Source organism: Cricetulus griseus, chromosome 5 (genome assembly GCF_003668045.3).
Source record: "Cricetulus griseus strain 17A/GY chromosome 5, alternate assembly CriGri-PICRH-1.0, whole genome shotgun sequence".
NCBI classification, from domain to species: Eukaryota; Metazoa; Chordata; class Mammalia; order Rodentia; family Cricetidae; genus Cricetulus; species Cricetulus griseus.
The window spans coordinates 53,886,721-53,904,453 of record NC_048598.1 but is presented as its reverse complement, the minus strand read 5'-3'; the positions used below and the strand labels follow the sequence as shown (position 1 = coordinate 53,904,453).

Genomic DNA, 17,733 nt, shown 5'->3' with positions numbered 1-17,733 from the left:
ATACCTTTCAAACCTTTTAGCAAGCTGGCAAGATGGCTCAGCTCATAAAAGGCACATGCCACGAAGCCTGGTGACCTGAATTTGGTCCATATGGTGGAAGGAGAGAGTGGGCTCTCACAAGTTGTCCTGTGACCTCCACGTGTGCACCATGGCTCATGTGCCCCGTGTCCACCACCAGTCACTTATTACCCCTTCTCCAGTCTCTGGAAAACAAATCCATTTCTGCCTCTTTGGCTTTGCTGTTTGGGACACTTCATTTAAGTGGGCTCATATAATATATAGTCTTTGGGGTCTAGTTTCTTTAAGTTATGTTTTCAAGTTTCCATAATTGGGGATGGTTCTTTGTCCTTTTGTATATGGCTGAATATTTTTCCCGCTCTGTAGCCAACCCACATTTTGTTTGCCCATGCATCGGTTGAGTGGCACCCGCTTTGAGCCTGTCTAGAATGACGCTGTTCTAGGCATTTGCCTATAAGTTTTCCTGTGGACTCTTCTAGTTCTCTTGGGATGGAGTTGCTGGTTCTGTGGTAACTCTGTGTTTAGCTTTCTGAGCGCCACACTGCTTTCCAATACAGCAGCATCGTTTATACTCTTGTCAACAGTAGGTGAACATTCCAGCTTCCCCGCATCTTTATTGGCAGCTATTATTGTCTGACACAGCCAGTGGGTGTGATGGACATCTCACTGTGATTTTCCAGTTTCTAGGGATTTGAGTTTTATCAAATTTGAGATCATTTATCCGAGTCTTCCTGAAGGCTCACTGCTGCCGGGGTCTCCTTGCTTATTCTCGTGGTTTTCATTTTTGCCTTCTCACCAGAGACTCCCAAATCTATACTTTAGGCTCACATCCCTTTCCTGAGCCTTAGCTCCTTTCCAATGCTGATGTGTCGGGCATTTAAACTGTCATGACCCAAACAATTCCTCATCTCTGTTGCCACTGGAGTCACTCCTCATTGTCCCCCACTTTTCTGCATCATATCAGTTGTGCCTCAGAAATGCCTGTGGGGTCTACCTTCTCCCTAGTACCCACTCCCTATCACATCTCCTAGTCACAGTAAAGATACTGTTGTGACTATTGCAGCAGCCTGCTCCTAAGTTTCTCTTAGCTTCAACTCTAAGCACCTGCCATAGCTTAAAAACAACAACAACCACCCACAAATCTGATGGTTGCTTCTTTGTTAGGAAGGTGCATGCAGGGTGAGCATGGTAGCCCATGTCCATAATCCCAGCATTTCTCTTGACTCTAATAATAAATGGCTTCCCCTAACGAAGCTACCTATAACTTTTTTTTTTAAAAAAAAGTTTTGCTTATTTGCTAAAGATTTGCTTATTTATTATGTATATAGTATTCTGTCTACATGTCTGCCTGCATGACAGAAGAGGGCACCAGATCTCATTACAGATGGTTGTGAGCCACCATGTGGTTGCTGGGAATTGAACTCGGGATCTCCGAAAGAGCACCCAGTGCTCTTAACTGCTGAGCTGTCTCTCAGCCTTACCTCTAACTCTTTACTCTGGTTCCCCCTCCCCCGAACATTCATACTGTGTTGAGGCCACTTAGCATCCTTGATTATCATACCCCTTGGCCTACTTGATGCTCCCTTCACCCCTCAGAATCGACTTTGCAGCTGGGGCCCCTCTGACAGGGCTAGGGGTAGAAGTCTATCTGGTTCAGGGTGGATAGAATTGCAAGCGAATTGCTATTGTTAATTGTTTAGGTATGAGAATGATTCCACACACAGTTTTTTTTTTTTTTTTTCAAGCTTCTGTCTTGCGTTGTAGATAAAGTCGTGCTGGTCCGTAATGCTGGTGCTCTGGAGGCAGAAGCAGAAGGATCACTTCTAATTCAAGGACAGCCTGGTCTACATTATGAGTTCCAGGCCAGTCAAGGCTTTGCTGTGACACCCTGTCTTTAAAAGCAAGCAAGCAAGCAAACAAACAAAAAACTCAAACCAACCTCAACTAGACAGTAAGGCTGAAGAGCCCCCATTGCCCTTGTTCTTCACTTTGACCCAAGTGGCTTGTTTGGGGACAGAGTGGATGCAGGGCAGTCACAGGCCAGGCCACAGAGGGCCTGGTGTCAGCAGGCAGTCTATACTTCCTCCTAAGAACATGGGAGCTGTGAAGCAGATCCAGCCTTGCAGCCATTGCTCTGGTTACTGTGTTTGGAGGCTCAGAAGGAAGGAATGTAGGAGGCAGGGGGGCCAGCTGGGAAGTGAGAAATGACAGAAGTCCCACTGCAGCATGGCAGGGGGATAGTGAGGGAGCGGATGGGGTGTATATGACGGGAATATGGTAAGAAGAGAGGGTCAAGACTGCTTCCCACGTGTGGGCCTAGATACGCCATTCCCTAAGATGGCCAAGATAGGAAGGTGGTAATCTCTCCCCTGGCATCCACTGTTCTTGTTTTAATTCTTTCCCCCACTCTATCAGGCTAAAGACTGGTTACAGTATTTGCAGGACCCATTGATGGAAATGAGACTTGTTCAGAATTAAGACTTTCTGGCCAGGCGTTGGTGGCGCACGCCTTTAGTCCCAGCGCTCTGGAGGCAGAGACAGGTGGATCTCTGTGAGTTCGAGACCAGCCTGGTCTACAAGAGCTAGTTCCAGGACAGCCTCCAAAGCCACAGAGAAACCCTGTCTTGAAAAAAACAAAACAACAACAACAAAAAAGACTTTCAGGTGGAGGCAGGAGAATCTCAAGTTTGAGGTTGAGGTTGGCTTGGGCTATATAGTGAGACACTACAACAAATCAAAAGAAAACCAGAAAATCAAATTGAGGAAAGAATGAAGACTTCTAAGATAGTGAGCTGGGTAGTGGTGGCACATGCCTTAAATTACAGAACTCAAGAGGCAGACTTAGGAGGATCTCTGAGTTCTAGGCCAGCCTGGTCTACAGAGCAAGTTCCAGGACTCCCAGAGCTACCCAAAGAAACCCTGTCTCTGAAAAACAATAACAACAAACAACAATAAAAAAGACTTCCAAGATAGTAAAAGGATTGTATTAAAACAAGCCCAGTCCCTTCTGAGCCCCGCCCCTGAGATGTCTGCTGAACTGGTCCCAATTAGGCTTTTGTAGCTTCTTTGTTTAGAAAAGGCAGGAGGGGTGGCTGGGTGTGAGCCAGGGCTCTGCTCACAGCTCCAGGCAGCAAGAGGACAGCATGTTCCTCCTGCCACCCCCCACGACTCAAGAGGGACCCAGCACTCTGAGACAAATAGCTTACTTTTAAGTAAATCTTTACAATGTTACCAAGCTTGCTCCACTTTTTATCTTAGCTGGAGCAAAATGGAGAGGCAGAAAGCAGCAGGCAAGCTTCTCCAAGAGCAGGCTGCTAAAGTGGTTTGTTTGTCTCTAGGAAGAGATTTCCTTGTTTCTCCAAAAATGGGGCTTGCTACAAGCTTCTGAGTGTGAGTCATCAGACCAGTTGGCAAAACAATGGAGCTGCCACTGGCATAGAAAGTCTGCCACACAGACTTCAGGCCCAGGATGCAGCCCCTTCATGAATCCCAAGTGGAAACCAGAAAGGCTGGCTTGAGAGATTGCCAGGACAGCCATAGGCAATACTTCACCTTGAAACCTCTCACTAGCCCTAGAATGCTGAGGCTCTGGAAGAAGGAAGGCCAAGGAGAGCTGTATCTCAGAAGGGCATAGTGGCTGCAGTGCCCTGAAGGAAGTTGTGAAAGGGGTGCTGTGTGTGTGTGTGTGTGTGTGTGTGTGTGTGTGTGTGTACGTGCGCACTTGTGCACTTGTGTAATAAATGGGCCTGGTACCATCATGGAACACTCACTGATGACAGTATGTCCAGTGGAGGAAGAGGCACCTTGAGGGAGACTGGAAAGGGACCTGCTAGAGCAGAGGAAAAGCATAGGTGGAGACCAAGGGAGGGCCTGGTCCCTAGCCAAATGCTCCCTAAGCAATTAAGCAAGACAAGAAATAAAAGACAGAGATGTTGGGCCAGTAAGATGGCTCAGTAGGCAAAGGTGCTTGCCAGATGACCCTGGCAACTGAATTCCATCCTTGGAGCCCATGTAAAGGTAGAAGGAGAAAACTCACCCCTGAGAGTTGTGTCTGACCTCTACGTGTGCCCACACACAGCATTCCCATGTGTGCAAACTGATACTAATATTTAAATAAATACAACACAATTTACAATATGGAAACCTGCTTTGACAGCAAGAGAGGGCAGGGTATCTGGATAAAACGAACTTCTGTGATGTGCTGAGGGCGAGGCAGGGTTGTGTTGGTTGAGGAATGGTCTGAGGTGAAAATGTGGGACTTTTTGGAGAAGCTGGAGGCAGGGGTGGATCTTGGATAGTGACGTGGTGGGAAATAGAAATCTGATTTACAGGGAATGTGCGCATGTAGAAAGACAGAGGGGAAGCTAGGGAAGAAAGAATCCAGGGCTAAGGAGAAGCAGCGAGCTTAGCCTGGGCCTCTCAGGAAAGGGAAGAAGGGAAAGAGAGGCCAACGAGAAGAGTTTGTAGGTGTGACACAGGACATTAGAAACCCCTAGCCTGGCGGTGGTGGTGCAGGTCTTTAATCCCAACACTTGGGAGGCAGAGGCAGGTGGATCTTTGAGTTCCAGGATAGCCAGGACTAGGTGAGAATTTAGGACTGAGAAAAATAAGCCTTCTTTGGAAAGATGACGTTTATAGAGCAGTGGCCTAGAGAAATGCCACCAAAGAAAGCCAGTAACGAGGACAGAGCTAGGACTGAGAGCTTAGCCTGAAGCTGAAAACCCTCTGGTTTGGAAAACAAACTTGGTCTCTTTCCAGCTGCTTGGCCCTTTGGGATAACGTGGTGAAAATGGAGAATAAAATGTGGTCTGCTCCTCCCAGTCTTCCACTCGTGGCCCAGTGGGACAGGCTTCCTTGTTTATTGCATTCCTTTAGGGAACATCAGTGGTGGGCAGTCTCTGGGGACTGGCCTGGCGGCCTCTTGGCTTCCACCTCTTTCCTCTGCTTGAGATGTCTTCAAGGTTGCAGGAGATGGAGAAAGGGGAAGCCACAGATCCAAGAGGGTTTCTCCCTGTGGACTCCACAAAGTCTAACACGTGATGTGTTCTACACCCCCACATGTCATTGGGCTGGGCTGATCTGAACCGAGGTCCAGCAGTCCAGCAGAGGGTACAGAATGATCAAGGCCCTTATACCCTGGACCCTGAATGCTCCTCTCTTGGGCCTGAGCTTCTCTGGAGAGTGTGAATAGCTAGCTGGGCAGAGCTGCGAGTGTCTCTCTAAGGTGGAATGGGGTCCATGCATCCATTCTCCCCCGACCCCCATACCAGATGTCCCCCAGTCTTACTCCTGGCTCAGATTGCCCTGGACACATCTGCCCTACAAGCAAGTCACCTTTACTGGGCCTAACCAGTACCAGAGTGAGGCATGGGGATTGTGGCTCTGAGCCAGGGCTGGCGATGCACACTGTGTTCCCAACATTTGGAAGGCTAAAGAAGGAGGATTTTGAGTTTGAGGTTAGGGGCTACGTTTCAAGGCTCTGGACCAGGTTGAGAGAGCTAATGAGCAAGTTTCTCAGATCTGCAGCCTCTCTGGGCACAGAGCCAACAGCAATCTGTAGCTTTTGATTTCATTGACTTAAATTCAGGTCTGGATTTTACAATAAATATTTACTTCTGTTTACTTTGTGTCCTCTTTTCCCTCCACCTTTAAAGTGGAAAAAAAAATGTGCTGGAGATTTTGCTTATTCTATGTGTAGGTGTGAGTAGCTGTGTAAAGATAAGTCTTTCTGCCAGCCACCATGCTAGTTCCACTACCATGCTAGGGCCCCCAAACAACACACAGAGTCTTATGTTAGTTACAATGCTGCTGGCCAATGACTAGGATTTCTCACATGCTATCTCAGTGTTAATTATCAACCATAACCATTAATCTATATATTTTATAAAGAATTATGGAGTATGCCGACCTAGCGTCCTATCTTCCTGGAATCACATGGCGACTGTCCTCTTTACTACATTTCCCAGAATCCTCCTAGCTCCAGACTCCTAGCTCCACCTATCTTGCTTCCCTATTGGCTGACAGTGCTTTATTTATCAACCAATAAGACAAACATATACACAGAAGGACCTCCCCCATCATAGTTGCATGTATGTATGTATGTATGCCTTGTACATTCCTGGTGTCCAAGGAGGCCAGAAGAGGGTGTTGGATCCCCTAGAGCTGGGCTTATGTGGGTGCTGGGAACCTGAACTCCAGGTCCTTTGCAAAAGCAATCACTTAACCACTTAACTACCTTAGCCATCTCTCCAGCCCCCAAACCTTCAAAAAATCTTTTACTACCTCTTATTTGTGTTTTCTGTATGAACAAGTATGGAGACCCAAGGACAGCTTGTAGGAGTTGGTTCTCTCTTTATACCATGTGGGTCGTGAAAATCAAACTCAGGTCACCAGAGTTGATGGTGGGTACCTTGACCTACTGAGCTGTTTTGCTGACTTCAGTTTTTGTTGTTTGCTTGCTTTTACAGATTTCTCTGTGGCCATTGTCCGGCCTACAGACTCTCTTGGCCTTCATATTTGGCTTGAGCTAGTGGACATCATTCTGTCAACAATTCATTCACTTCACCACTATTAGGCATCTCATCCGTATCAGAATAGATGCTGCTCAATGCTTCAAGCTTGATGCTGTGTGCTAGGCAGCCAAGCCAGTGACTAACAATACTTGGTGCCCCTGACCCACTGGGGGAGACAGAGAGACTGTGAATGGGGCTAAGATAAGGGAGAGAGGGAAGGGATCTGTGGGGCAGCAGCTCAGGGGAAGGGCTTGGCTGGGGTGACTTGGTCTAGGCTCATACTGACTGGGTTAATGGAGAGACTGAGACACAGTGAAGGTGGGCTGAGAAATGCCTGTGCCCAGGTACAAAGCTGTAGGAAGGGCTGGGAAGGAGCAAAGGGTGAGGCCCACAGTGGGATGAGCCCTGGATCCGTTTGCCAGGCTCCTTTCTCTTTCAGGAGTCAGTCTCACAACCCTGCCAGTACGGAGGCTCCCCTCGTGTTCATCGCTTCTAAATTTCTGCTGCTGCGTGCGTGTCACCACCTTGAAGGACTTTCTCAGGCTTACTTCTGTCAGGAATGTGCTGTCCCGCCAGCCTCTTCTTCAGCTCACTTTCGGAGCCATCTGCATTTCCTTTGGGTCTCCTCTTGCATGTCTGGTTTTCTCAATTCCACTCACTTCTGTTTTTAGCACCAACATTAGGGACTTTACATTTAAGTGTCTCCTGGAGAAACAGTGGGAAACAAACACAGTCACGTGACAGATTAAGGCAGCCTACAGTGCAGTCCTTGGACTGTGGTTTCATTCCTGATTGTAGGGGATTTGAAACACATGGACCTCCGGCCTTGGTTTCCATCCCTCGTGAGGCCTGCTCCTTCACCCTTTACTCCTGCAAGGTCCCCTCCTTTCATTTCCATATGAAATCCAAAGGAAGACTGGGCGTCTGTTTTGTTAGGGTTCCTATTGCTGTGATAAAACATGATGATCAAAAAGCAAGTCGGGGAGGAAAGGATTTATTTGGCTTACACTTCCAAATTGCTGTTCATCACTAAACAAAGTCAGGATAGGAACTCAAGCAGGGCAGAAACCTGGAGGCAGAAACTGATGCAGAAGCCATGGAGGGTGCTGCTTACTGTCTTGTATCCCATGGCTTGCTCAGCCTACCTTCCTTTTTATTTATTTATTTTTAATCTATGTGCATTGTTGTTTTGCCTGTATCTATGTATGTCTGTGTGAGGGTGTCAAATCTTGGAGTTACAGACAGTTGTTAGCTGCCATGTGGGTGCTGGGAATTGAACCTGGGTCCTCTGGAAGAGCAGTGTTCTTAACCACTGAGCCATCATCTCCAGCCCCCCCACCTTCTTATAGAACCCAGGAATACCAGCCCAGGCTGGAACCACCCACCATGGGATGGGCCCTCTTCCATTGATCACTAAATGAGCAATGTCTTACAGCTGGATCTGAGGCATTTCCTCAGCTGAGGCTCCTTTTTCTGATGACTCTAGCTTGTGTCAAGTTGACACACAAAGCTACCATCGGAGGGTGATATTCCTGCAACATTCCAACTCTCTACAGAGATCTGTACCTTATTTACCTCCATCCACAGAGCTGAGGCCATTATTGCTCAAGTGGACTGACTACAGCAGTACACTGAATTCCAGAAGGCTCACAGCTTTTCTCAGCTCTGACTGCCCTGGGCAGGTGGTAGTTGGATCTGGACTGGAGTAGTAGCTCGATGATAAAGCTTTTACCTACTATCTGTAAGCCCCTGGGTTCCATTCCCAGAACCTTAAAAAAGATGGATAACACAGGCTCCTTACCACTCATTGAACATATATCATGAGTGGTCTGTCAGCTCAAAGTTTGCCGGGAAGGCAGGCTTCCCTAGTCCAACATGACCCTTCTGAAGCCCTGAGCATTTAAGAAGCTTTGTTCCATAACCTGGTGCCTTTGGAGCTGAGGGAACCAACCCTCCCAGTGTTTGTTTGTTTGTTTTCAAGACAGGGTCTCTATGTAGCCTTGGCTGTCCTGGAACTTGCTCTGTAGACCAGGCTGGCCTTGAACTCACAGAGATCCACCTGCCTCTGCCTCCCAAAAGCTAAGATTAAAGGTGTGCACCACCACTGCCCGGCTCCCTCCTAGTGTTTGTATGTGTCTCCCCGCCAGGTGCTCAGGGTGGGAACCAGGCTGGCAAAGGAAAGGCTTCAGCTAATCTCCAATGTGGAAGGGTCATGTGCAGAAGGTCTGCTGAGCCTGCCACCTCCATTTCTGACAGTCTCCTGAGGACTCTTTGAGGATGGTGAACTGGGTTGTCATCACCAGCAAGTGCTCAAGGAGCTTCTAGGCTGTGCAAGAGCCTTGCTGGGTGTCTCACATCCCTTCCTGTCTTGGTCAGGGTTGAGAGCTCCAAAGGCACAGAGTCCTCGGCATGCTTAGAAAGTTCTGGGAGAGGCTCCATGTGTAGTTCAGTTGGTAGAGTTGTCTAGTTGCACAAGACCCAGGATTTGATCCACAGCACACCATGAACCAGATGTGGCAAAGCACTCCAGCAGTCCTGGCACTCAGGAGATAGAGACAGGGAGATCAGAAGTTCAAGGTCATCCTCATCTATACTGTGAGCTGAGATCAACCTGGGCTACATGAGACACTGTGAGACAAAGCCTGTGAGAAGGCAGTTCTGTGGTCCCACATCAGATGCTAGCAAAGCCATCAGTGTGAGGACTTCTGCTTTAGGCCCTAATTCTCATAGGGCTTGCTGTACAGTTGGGGTGCCATGTGAGTGGGGGAGGTTTCCCCAAGTAGCCTGGTCTCCTTCCAGCTTCTTTGTCCTCCAGGTAGGCTCTTGGCATCTGAGATGTTGTCATTTCTTTATCCATGGAAAAGTTCAAATTGTAATTCCCTTGGCCATTGAGTAAGTGCTCAATTTTCCTACTCTATAAATTCTAAAACACTAAGCAAAGGGGACAAAAGAACAGGACCTTAATGATGCCATCATTGCTTCAGTGAGCACTTTTCTTTCTTTTTTTCTCCTTAATTTGAGACAGGGTCTCTCTGTGTAGCCCTGGCTGTCCTGGATCTCACTTTGTAGAACAGGCTGGCCTCAAACTCACAGAGATCAACCTTCCTCTGCCTCCCAAGTGCTGGGATTAAGGGTGTGCAACATCACACTTGGCTTCAGTGAGTACTTTTCCTAAGGCCCCCAGAGCAGTAGTCACATTGTGTCTCCTATTCCAGTCCTTGGCAGGGGAACTTGGTCTGAGTCCTGGCCCCAGTGCACAGCCAAGTGAGGAACCCCAGGGGATGGGGGTAAGCTCCCTTGTGCATGGGGCAATAGGTCCAGAGGAGCACACATCTGTTTAGAGACATAGCTGGGGTTTGCACACAGGCCAATTGTATGCCGAACCAATGGGCATCCATACCTCTAAAGACAGTACATTTCTAGAATCATCAGAAGTTTTCCTGATGGTGCTGAAGGGAGCTGGAGGCTATCTAGGAAGGTAGCAGGACTTGACAGACTTATGTGAGGAGCTGCCTGGGGAGCAGGACCATTATCTACAGACAGGCAGCACAGGGTGGCACTGCTGTGTCCCCAGCATGCTACATTGGTCTCCTCTCCCCTAGAGAATCTGGAATCCTTACTGTCACTCCGGGTATAATGAGGCAGGAGCCTGGAGGGAGTTCATTCCCTCCATTCCTACTAGCCCTGGCTGGGCTGTCTGTTTTGCTCTTCACACCAGCTTGAAAAGGAGCTGTTCTCCCAGGGGACTTAGGGCCAGCTCCTCTCTGCTCTCCCTTCTGTAAACAGATGACACTGACAGCTGGGGGGGGGGTCATACTGGGAGGTCATGGGGCATCTGTGGGGAGTAGGGCAGGGCAATTTCCTAGGAAAAGCAAGGGACCAAGATTTTGGGTTCTGAGAGAATGTGTAGATCCAGGATGGATAGATAGGTGGTGAGGGGTTTGCATTCTGGAAGCAGGACCAGGAGACACCACCACCTGCTTCTCTTGCTTTCCTGGTTAAAATGACAACAACAAGAGAACAAAACAACAACAAAGCAGCCTTGATCCTGGAGGAAGTAGGACCAAAGCAAAGGCAAGAGGAAGCCTGTCAAACTCTAGATCCCCACACACTGAGGCTGCCCGTGCCATGCATGACACTCCACAGACCACCAAGGCCAACGCCAACATTGCTAAGGCCTGGAAAGAATGTCCAACAAAGACAGAATGGGGACCCAGAGTCAACTGTCACAATCTGGAGCTCGGGCTGGGGCAATCTGGTTGCCTCAAGTTGGAAAGCCTTCTGGGGCCTCCCAGATTCTAGAAAAGCGCTGAGTGGCACTGAACCTCCGAATCAGGGTCACTTTAGACTTGCTTTGGTGAAGAAACAAACATGACTGAATTGGAGGCAGTGGGATCACAGCTGAGGAGGATCCTCATTCATTAAGAGGGGGTCCTAAGCAAAGACAATTCCCCTCCAGCCTTCCTATGTGCAGCTCTCCAGTGGCCATCTACAAGCGAGCTCCTCGCAGCTGTCTGGGGCCCAAGAGACTCCAGGGGAAAAGAGATGACTAGGATAGGCTTAGCCTGAGTTAACGGGTCCACAGCACACAGAGCCCTTGACTCTTACCTTCAGTGAGCTCTTATGTCCATGGAACTTTCAAATAGACAAACCAGTCTGCTCCCCTTTCCTCCCTCCCCTCCACTCCGTTCTTCTCTTTTCTCCACTGTTAGCTCTGGAAATGTTGACACGGTGGCTTCTCTGTGATCAGATAATGACTTCACAGGAAGTACCTTCAAGAGGGTCTGGTCTGGTAGTGGGGACAATGCTGTGTTTTGTTCACTGAAGTCCCCAGGGCTTTTAGCAAATAGGACACCATCACATGACCATAGGCCTGGAGGAAACAGGTGAGGAGTTGCTTCTCGCCTCTGACCCCAGGAGGGGGTCCTGTCATGTGTCACAGGCCACCACAGGTTCTCCATAGCCTAGTCCCTGTGCATGACTCTAGGCTCCAGACCCACCCCGCTGGGCTTCCTGTAACCTTTAAGCTTTCCCCAGAGGGAACAAACATACTATCTAGATCTCTCATCTGAAGGCTGATGAACCTTAGTCCTCTAGTTCTTTGTTACATTTAACCTAAAATCCTTTTGCTATAAATGATGAAAGGTCAGCCAGGGTCTAGAGATAGCCAATACCGGCAAAAATAACCTGGGGAGGCCATCAGGCTGCACACCACTAATCCTAAAAACAAAAGCAAGCAGGCAGCCCAGACTTCCTTGCAGATAAGCATAGAGGAGGAGGCTTGGCTATGTGCAAGAAGCTGGGCTCTGCAAAGTCCCAGGCCTGGGAGCAGTCTGTGCTCCTTCTCCTTTTAAGGCAAGGTCTGAGCTCCTAGAGCTGCACTTGCTCTAACACGCCACAGCCCCATTCATTCCTGGCTATTTGGAGGAAAGCAGTGATTAATCAACGTTTCCCCACCCCCCACTCAGCCCGTTTTACATTTGGTTCTTTTTAAAGTGTTGGCACACCTCTTGGTAGATCTTAGTCAACCTAGACCCCAGCTCAGGGGTATAGCTGGAGGAGTGGCAGCTGGTGTCTGGTGAGGTCAAGGGGGAGAGGTCGGGATGTGAAGTCTAGGAAAAGGTTAAAATGTAGAGATCCAGTTTTGGTTGGGGGTTCTGAGTAGGAGCCTGGGTCTGTAGGGGTGGGAGGTGGGGGTGATGGGTGAAGCTCCGTGGATGGTGTGGCACTCAGGCAAGAAGAGTGTGGAGCAGGCAAGGCAGGAAGCCTTGACCCCTAATGGGAAACGCCAGTGACTTGATGGCTGCTGATGAGACAGGCAGGCCTAAGCCCCAGTTTTGCCTAAGCCTACCCAGTGCTGTTGGTCATCATTTCTGTGGATCTCAGCCTCCTTCAAGCCAAACCTTCCAGCCAAGCAGTTTGGGCATTCTGGATGGGTGTCTGAGCAGTGTGCAATGGATGGGCACATCTGGGGAATAGAGGAGGAAAGGAAGGTAGCCGGCTCTATCCCAGACCTGACCCCCTGAGCTTTGCTCAAGATTCGGTCTCACCCAGTGCTTTTCACCATGTTCCTACACGAGAGGAAGGCACTATAGGCCTGGCGAGATAGGATGGAGAAGTGATTCCCAGGCTAATCTAAAGAGGTCTTTACAGAGGTGCCCTAAAAGGAAAGCTGCTCCAAGTAAACAGATGGACCAAACCTAGCTTCCTGGGAACCAGAGTGAGAGTACAGGGGCTCTCTGATCCAGTTCCACCGACAGCTCCAGTGACAGTACAGTAGCGCCCTCTGGGCTTAAGGTTGAAAGGGGTGCAGTCCAAGGCCTTGTCTTCCAGGCCTCAAGCCCTTGCCTGTCTGTTGCGATTATGGTAGAGAAACCAAGGAACCCAGGACTGGTCCCTAGTATGGTGTTTGTAATGTAGGTACAAACTGTTTCTGTAGAATCAACCTCTTCTCTATTGTTATTCTTTTGTTTAAAAAGAAGAAAAGAGAAATGCTGAGACATGTTGACTATAAGTTTATTATAAGGCCCGGCAGAATGGGGAGACTAAGAGGAGGAACAGGGTAATGGCTGACCGCCATGGTCAGTCGCCATACAGAGAAGAAAAGAAACAGAGAGTGGGAAAGAAGAGAAGCAGGAGAAGAGAATGAAAGCAGAGTTAGAGCTTTAAAGGGAAGACTGCGCATGTGCACTGAGGTTCCACACGTGCCCAGAGCAGAGTCCTCATGGGTGACGTGGTAGTACGCATGCCCTGACTTGTCAGGGGGCAGGGTCTGTCTCTTAAAGAGGTAGAGCCAATCGCCTTTCATCTATCTCCTCTGGGAAGGGTTGGGGTTAGGGAGGATTGCATGGCCAGAGGGTACCATGGAGTGTTGCTCTTCCAAACCCTGTCTTCCCTTCTTCCTGTACCCAGCTGAGCATACCTGAAAGAAAACAGCCCTTCCTGGTCTCTTCATACCAAAACCAAAAAGAGAAACAGCAGGAAAGGGCCTCACAAGCATCCCTTAGCAGCCCAGGTACTCTGGGGGTCTCCACCCTAGGAGCTAGTCAGATAGCCTGTCTCTCACAAGCAATCTGCCACTTCCTCTGCTTCTCTGCTAGGAATGAGAAGCAAGTACTGTAGAAATAGGTACAGACTTGCAGTGGTTCTTAACCTGTGGGTCTTGAGCTGTTGGGTCATGTAAGACCATCAGAAAATGCAGATATTTACATTATATTCATAAGAATAGCAAAATTATAGTTATGAAGTAGTAATAAAACTAACTTTATGGCCGGACGTTGGTGGTGCACACCTATAGTCCCAGCATTTGGGAGGCAGAGGCAGGCGGATCTCTGTGAGTTCGAGACCAGCCTGGTCTACAAGAGCTAGTTCCATGATAGCCTCCAAAGCCACAGAGAAACCCTGCCTCGAACCTCCCCGCCCCCAAAACCAACCAACCAACCAACCAAACAAACAAACAAAAAAAACCCCTAACTTTATGGTTGGGGGTCACCGACAACATGGGGAACTGTATTAAAGGGTTGTAGCATTAGGAAGGTTGAGAACCACTGCTCTGTGGAGGTGCTGGGTGGCCTCTGCTGCCTAGAACATTCAAGCCTCTACCATCTTCAGCTGATTCCATCCCAGGGCCTCTCCAAGTGATGTCAGCATCACAGCATCTGTAGTCACAGTGGAGTCATGGAATCCTACATCACACTATAGCAGGCTGCCCACAGTGGACTTCAGTGTTCTCCACAGAGGGACTTGTCCCTAGGAATTCTTTAAGACAGGATCTCACTATGTAGCCCTGGCTAGCCTGGAATCACTATATAGATCAGGCTGGCCTCAAACTCAGATTTGCCTGCCTCTGCCTCCCTAGTGCTGAAACTAGAGGCATGTGCCACCATACTTGGCCCTATCAAAGTTCTTACCAAACAGTAAAGACAACAAAACTGTGAACTGTTGAAGACTCATATTTGATGGAAAGGTACAGCCATTATGTCTAGCTAATTAATTAGTTCCTTTTTATTTCAAGGACATATATATATGCATATGCATTCAGTGGTAGAGAGAATAGAATTTAGAAATATCCTTGGTTGGTAAAATAAAATGTCAGCAACTATGTTGATCATTCCAACATCATCCCCCCCCCTTGCAAATGTATTGGCTTCAGCTGAGGGTGTATCTTGGCAGTAAAAGCACTTACCTAGCATGTACAAGGCCCTAGGTTTGGTTCTTAGCAACACACACACACACACACACACACACACACACACACACACACACACACACTTACTTCAGTATCCAAAGCCCTTGACCCCCTGGGCAGTAGGGCTGGATGAGAGTGAAGGATGTAAAACACTCATCATGAATGCAGAATAAATGCAAGGGGTGCAAACACTCTAGTCAAATAACTGACATCTTAATGTATTTAATTTATTATCATCATGATCATCATCATTATTTGTGTGTGTGCACACACATGGTCAGAGAACAACTTTTGGGAACTGCTTTTCTTTGCCATGGGATCTGGGAATCAAAAGATTGTCAGGCTTGCACAGCAAGTACCTTTGCCTGTTGAACCATCTTGCTGGCCTCCTTAATGTGTATTATAAAATAAAATTTGGGCTGGAGAGATGGCTCAGTAATCAAGAGCACTTGGTGCTCTTGGTCAGGCATGGTAGTGCATACTTTTAGGGCCAGCACTTGGGAAGCAGAGGCAGGTGGATCTCTGTGACTCCAAGGCCCTGCCTTGCTGTTCTTGCAAAGGGCCCAGGTTGAGTTCCCAGCACCTACATGTATTCTCACAATCATCTTTGACTCTAGTTCCAGGGGTCCAGCGCCCTCTTCTGTCCTCTGTGAAAACCGCAGGCACATGGTGTAATATAAACATGCAGGCAAACACTCACACATAAAAAAACCTTTTACAAATATTTTATTGTAATTTATGTACACAGGTGTTTTGCCTGCATGTATGTCTGGATACCACTTGCATGCCTGGTACCCAAGGAGACCAGAGGAGGGCATCTGAAGTTACACATGGTTGTTAGCTTCCATGTGGGTGCTGAGAATTGAACCTGGGTCTTCTGGAAGAACAATCAGTGTTCTTAACCCCCAAGCCATCTCTCCAGCCAAACAAATGAGTCTTAAAAAAACCAAAATAAATGCAAACAAATCTATAATAATAAACATTCAACATTGTAAACAAGACAAGTGTTAGCGTGAGTGGTTTTCTACTTTGCCTCAGTTTACCATGTGTGTAGCAGGAAGCTCTAAATTATTCACCCATGACAGAAAAGGTCTAAGAATTCTCTGTGGAGGAGCTGTGCTCTCTCTGTAGGCATTCATTCATTCACACTTTGAGGCCATGAGTCTGATGTCAACCCATTCTCTGAGACTGGAATCCAATCCTGAACTATAGAACTCAATAGGCAGGCTGTCAATCTTCCCCAAATCAAACGTCCTTCAGAGACTCAAGGGCATTTATACAAGCCCTCCCTGCTGGTCCCCTCACCCCTCCTCTCCCTCTGTAGCCAGCTCTGCATGTTTATTTTTCTTTTCTGAATTCTTAGGAAAGCAAGCAAGTGGGGAGAAAGACAGATGCCAAGAATGGAGAAGAAAAGGGCAGTGATGCCAGCAGAAAGGCCCTAGGCCCCAGACAGGACTCAGATCTGGGCAAGGAGCCCAAGAAGGGTGTTTTGAAGAAAAGCTTCTCCAGGGACCGGGAAGAGGCTGATGGCAGAGTGGGTGAGAAGCCCAAAGAGGAGAAAATCATCAGGGGCATTGACAAGGGCAGGGTCAGGGCTGCAGTGGACAGGAAAGAGACTGGGAAGGATAGCAGAGAAGAGAGGACAGCGGCCCTGAAGAAGGAAGAAGAGAAAACAGGGGGTGTCAGGAACACAGGCTTGAACAGAGACAAAGACAAGAAGAGAGAGGAGGTGAAGGAGCCTAGCAAGAAAGAGGAAGAGAAGCTAACGGCTGAGAGCAGGAGCACAGTCTCCCGCAGGGAGGACGGGAGGCTGAAAAAGCCAAGTGAGAGCACAGACAAGAGAGCAGAGGATGAGGGTGCACAAAAAGGAAGTGGAGACAGAGACTCGAGAAAGGAGGAAGAGAAGGCTAAGAAGGAAGAGAACCGACCTGATAAAGATGTCAGGGAAGACAGCAAGACCAAGGCTACAGAGAAGCAGGCCCCCAGTGGCCCCAGCAAGCCCTCTGAAGGGTCAGCCAGAGCAGAGGAGGAAGCAACGCCCAGCATATTTGATGAACCTCTGGAGAGAGTGAAGAATAATGACCCAGAGATGACCGAGGTGAATGTCAACAACTCAGACTGCATCACCAATGAAATCCTGGTCCGGTTTACTGAAGCCTTGGAGTTCAACACTGTAGTCAAGGTGTTCGCTTTGGCCAATACTCGGGCTGATGACCATGTAGCCTTTGCCATTGCCATCATGCTAAAGGCCAATAAGACCATCACCAGCCTCAACCTGGACTCCAATCACATCACTGGCAAAGGGATCTTGGCCATCTTCCGGGCCCTCCTCCAGAACAACACACTGACAGAGCTGCGTTTTCACAACCAGAGGCACATCTGTGGCGGCAAGACTGAGATGGAGATCGCCAAGCTGCTCAAGGAGAACACCACCCTGCTCAAGCTGGGCTACCATTTTGAGCTGGCTGGGCCCCGGATGACTGTCACCAATCTGCTTAGCCGCAACATGGACAAGCAGCGACAGAAACGGCTGCAAGAGCAAAAGCAGGCCCAGGAAGCCAGTGGAGAGAAGAAGGACCGGCTGGAGGTACCCAAGGTTGGGGCTCTGGCCAAGGGCTCCCCCAAACCTTCACCCCAGCCATCTCCAAAGCCTGCTCCAAAGAACTCACCCAAGAAAGCTGGCGCTCCAGCAGCCCCGCCTCCCCCGCCCCCTCCCTTGGCCCCACCCCTTATCATGGAGAATCTAAAGAACTCACTTTCACCAGCTACCCAGAGGAAGATGGGAGACAAAGTACTCCCTGCTCAGGAGAAGAACTCTCGTGACCAGCTCCTGGCTGCCATCCGCTCCAGCAACCTTAAGCAGCTGAAGAAGGCAAGTGATGGTGGGCACAGCTGTGGAGTCAGCACAGGTCTAGGCTTGTGGGAGATGGGCGAGGGGTGGGGGTAGGGGGTGAGTTACAGAGGGAACACACGTCAAGGAGCCCATGTCAGGCCCCAGGGTCTCAGGTCACTTCA

General features: G+C 48.8%; 1 protein-coding gene across 1 annotated transcript in view; it reads left to right on the top strand.

Annotated features, from left to right (window-relative positions):
- Lmod1 (leiomodin 1) overlaps nt 1-17,733 on the top strand; it is a 40,830-nt gene that overhangs the window by 22,161 nt on the left and 936 nt on the right. The window contains exon 2 of the mRNA XM_035445830.1: nt 16,082-17,655. Within this exon, the coding sequence (XP_035301721.1) occupies nt 16,082-17,655 (1,574 nt within the window). The remainder of the gene's footprint in view (nt 1-16,081; nt 17,656-17,733) is intronic.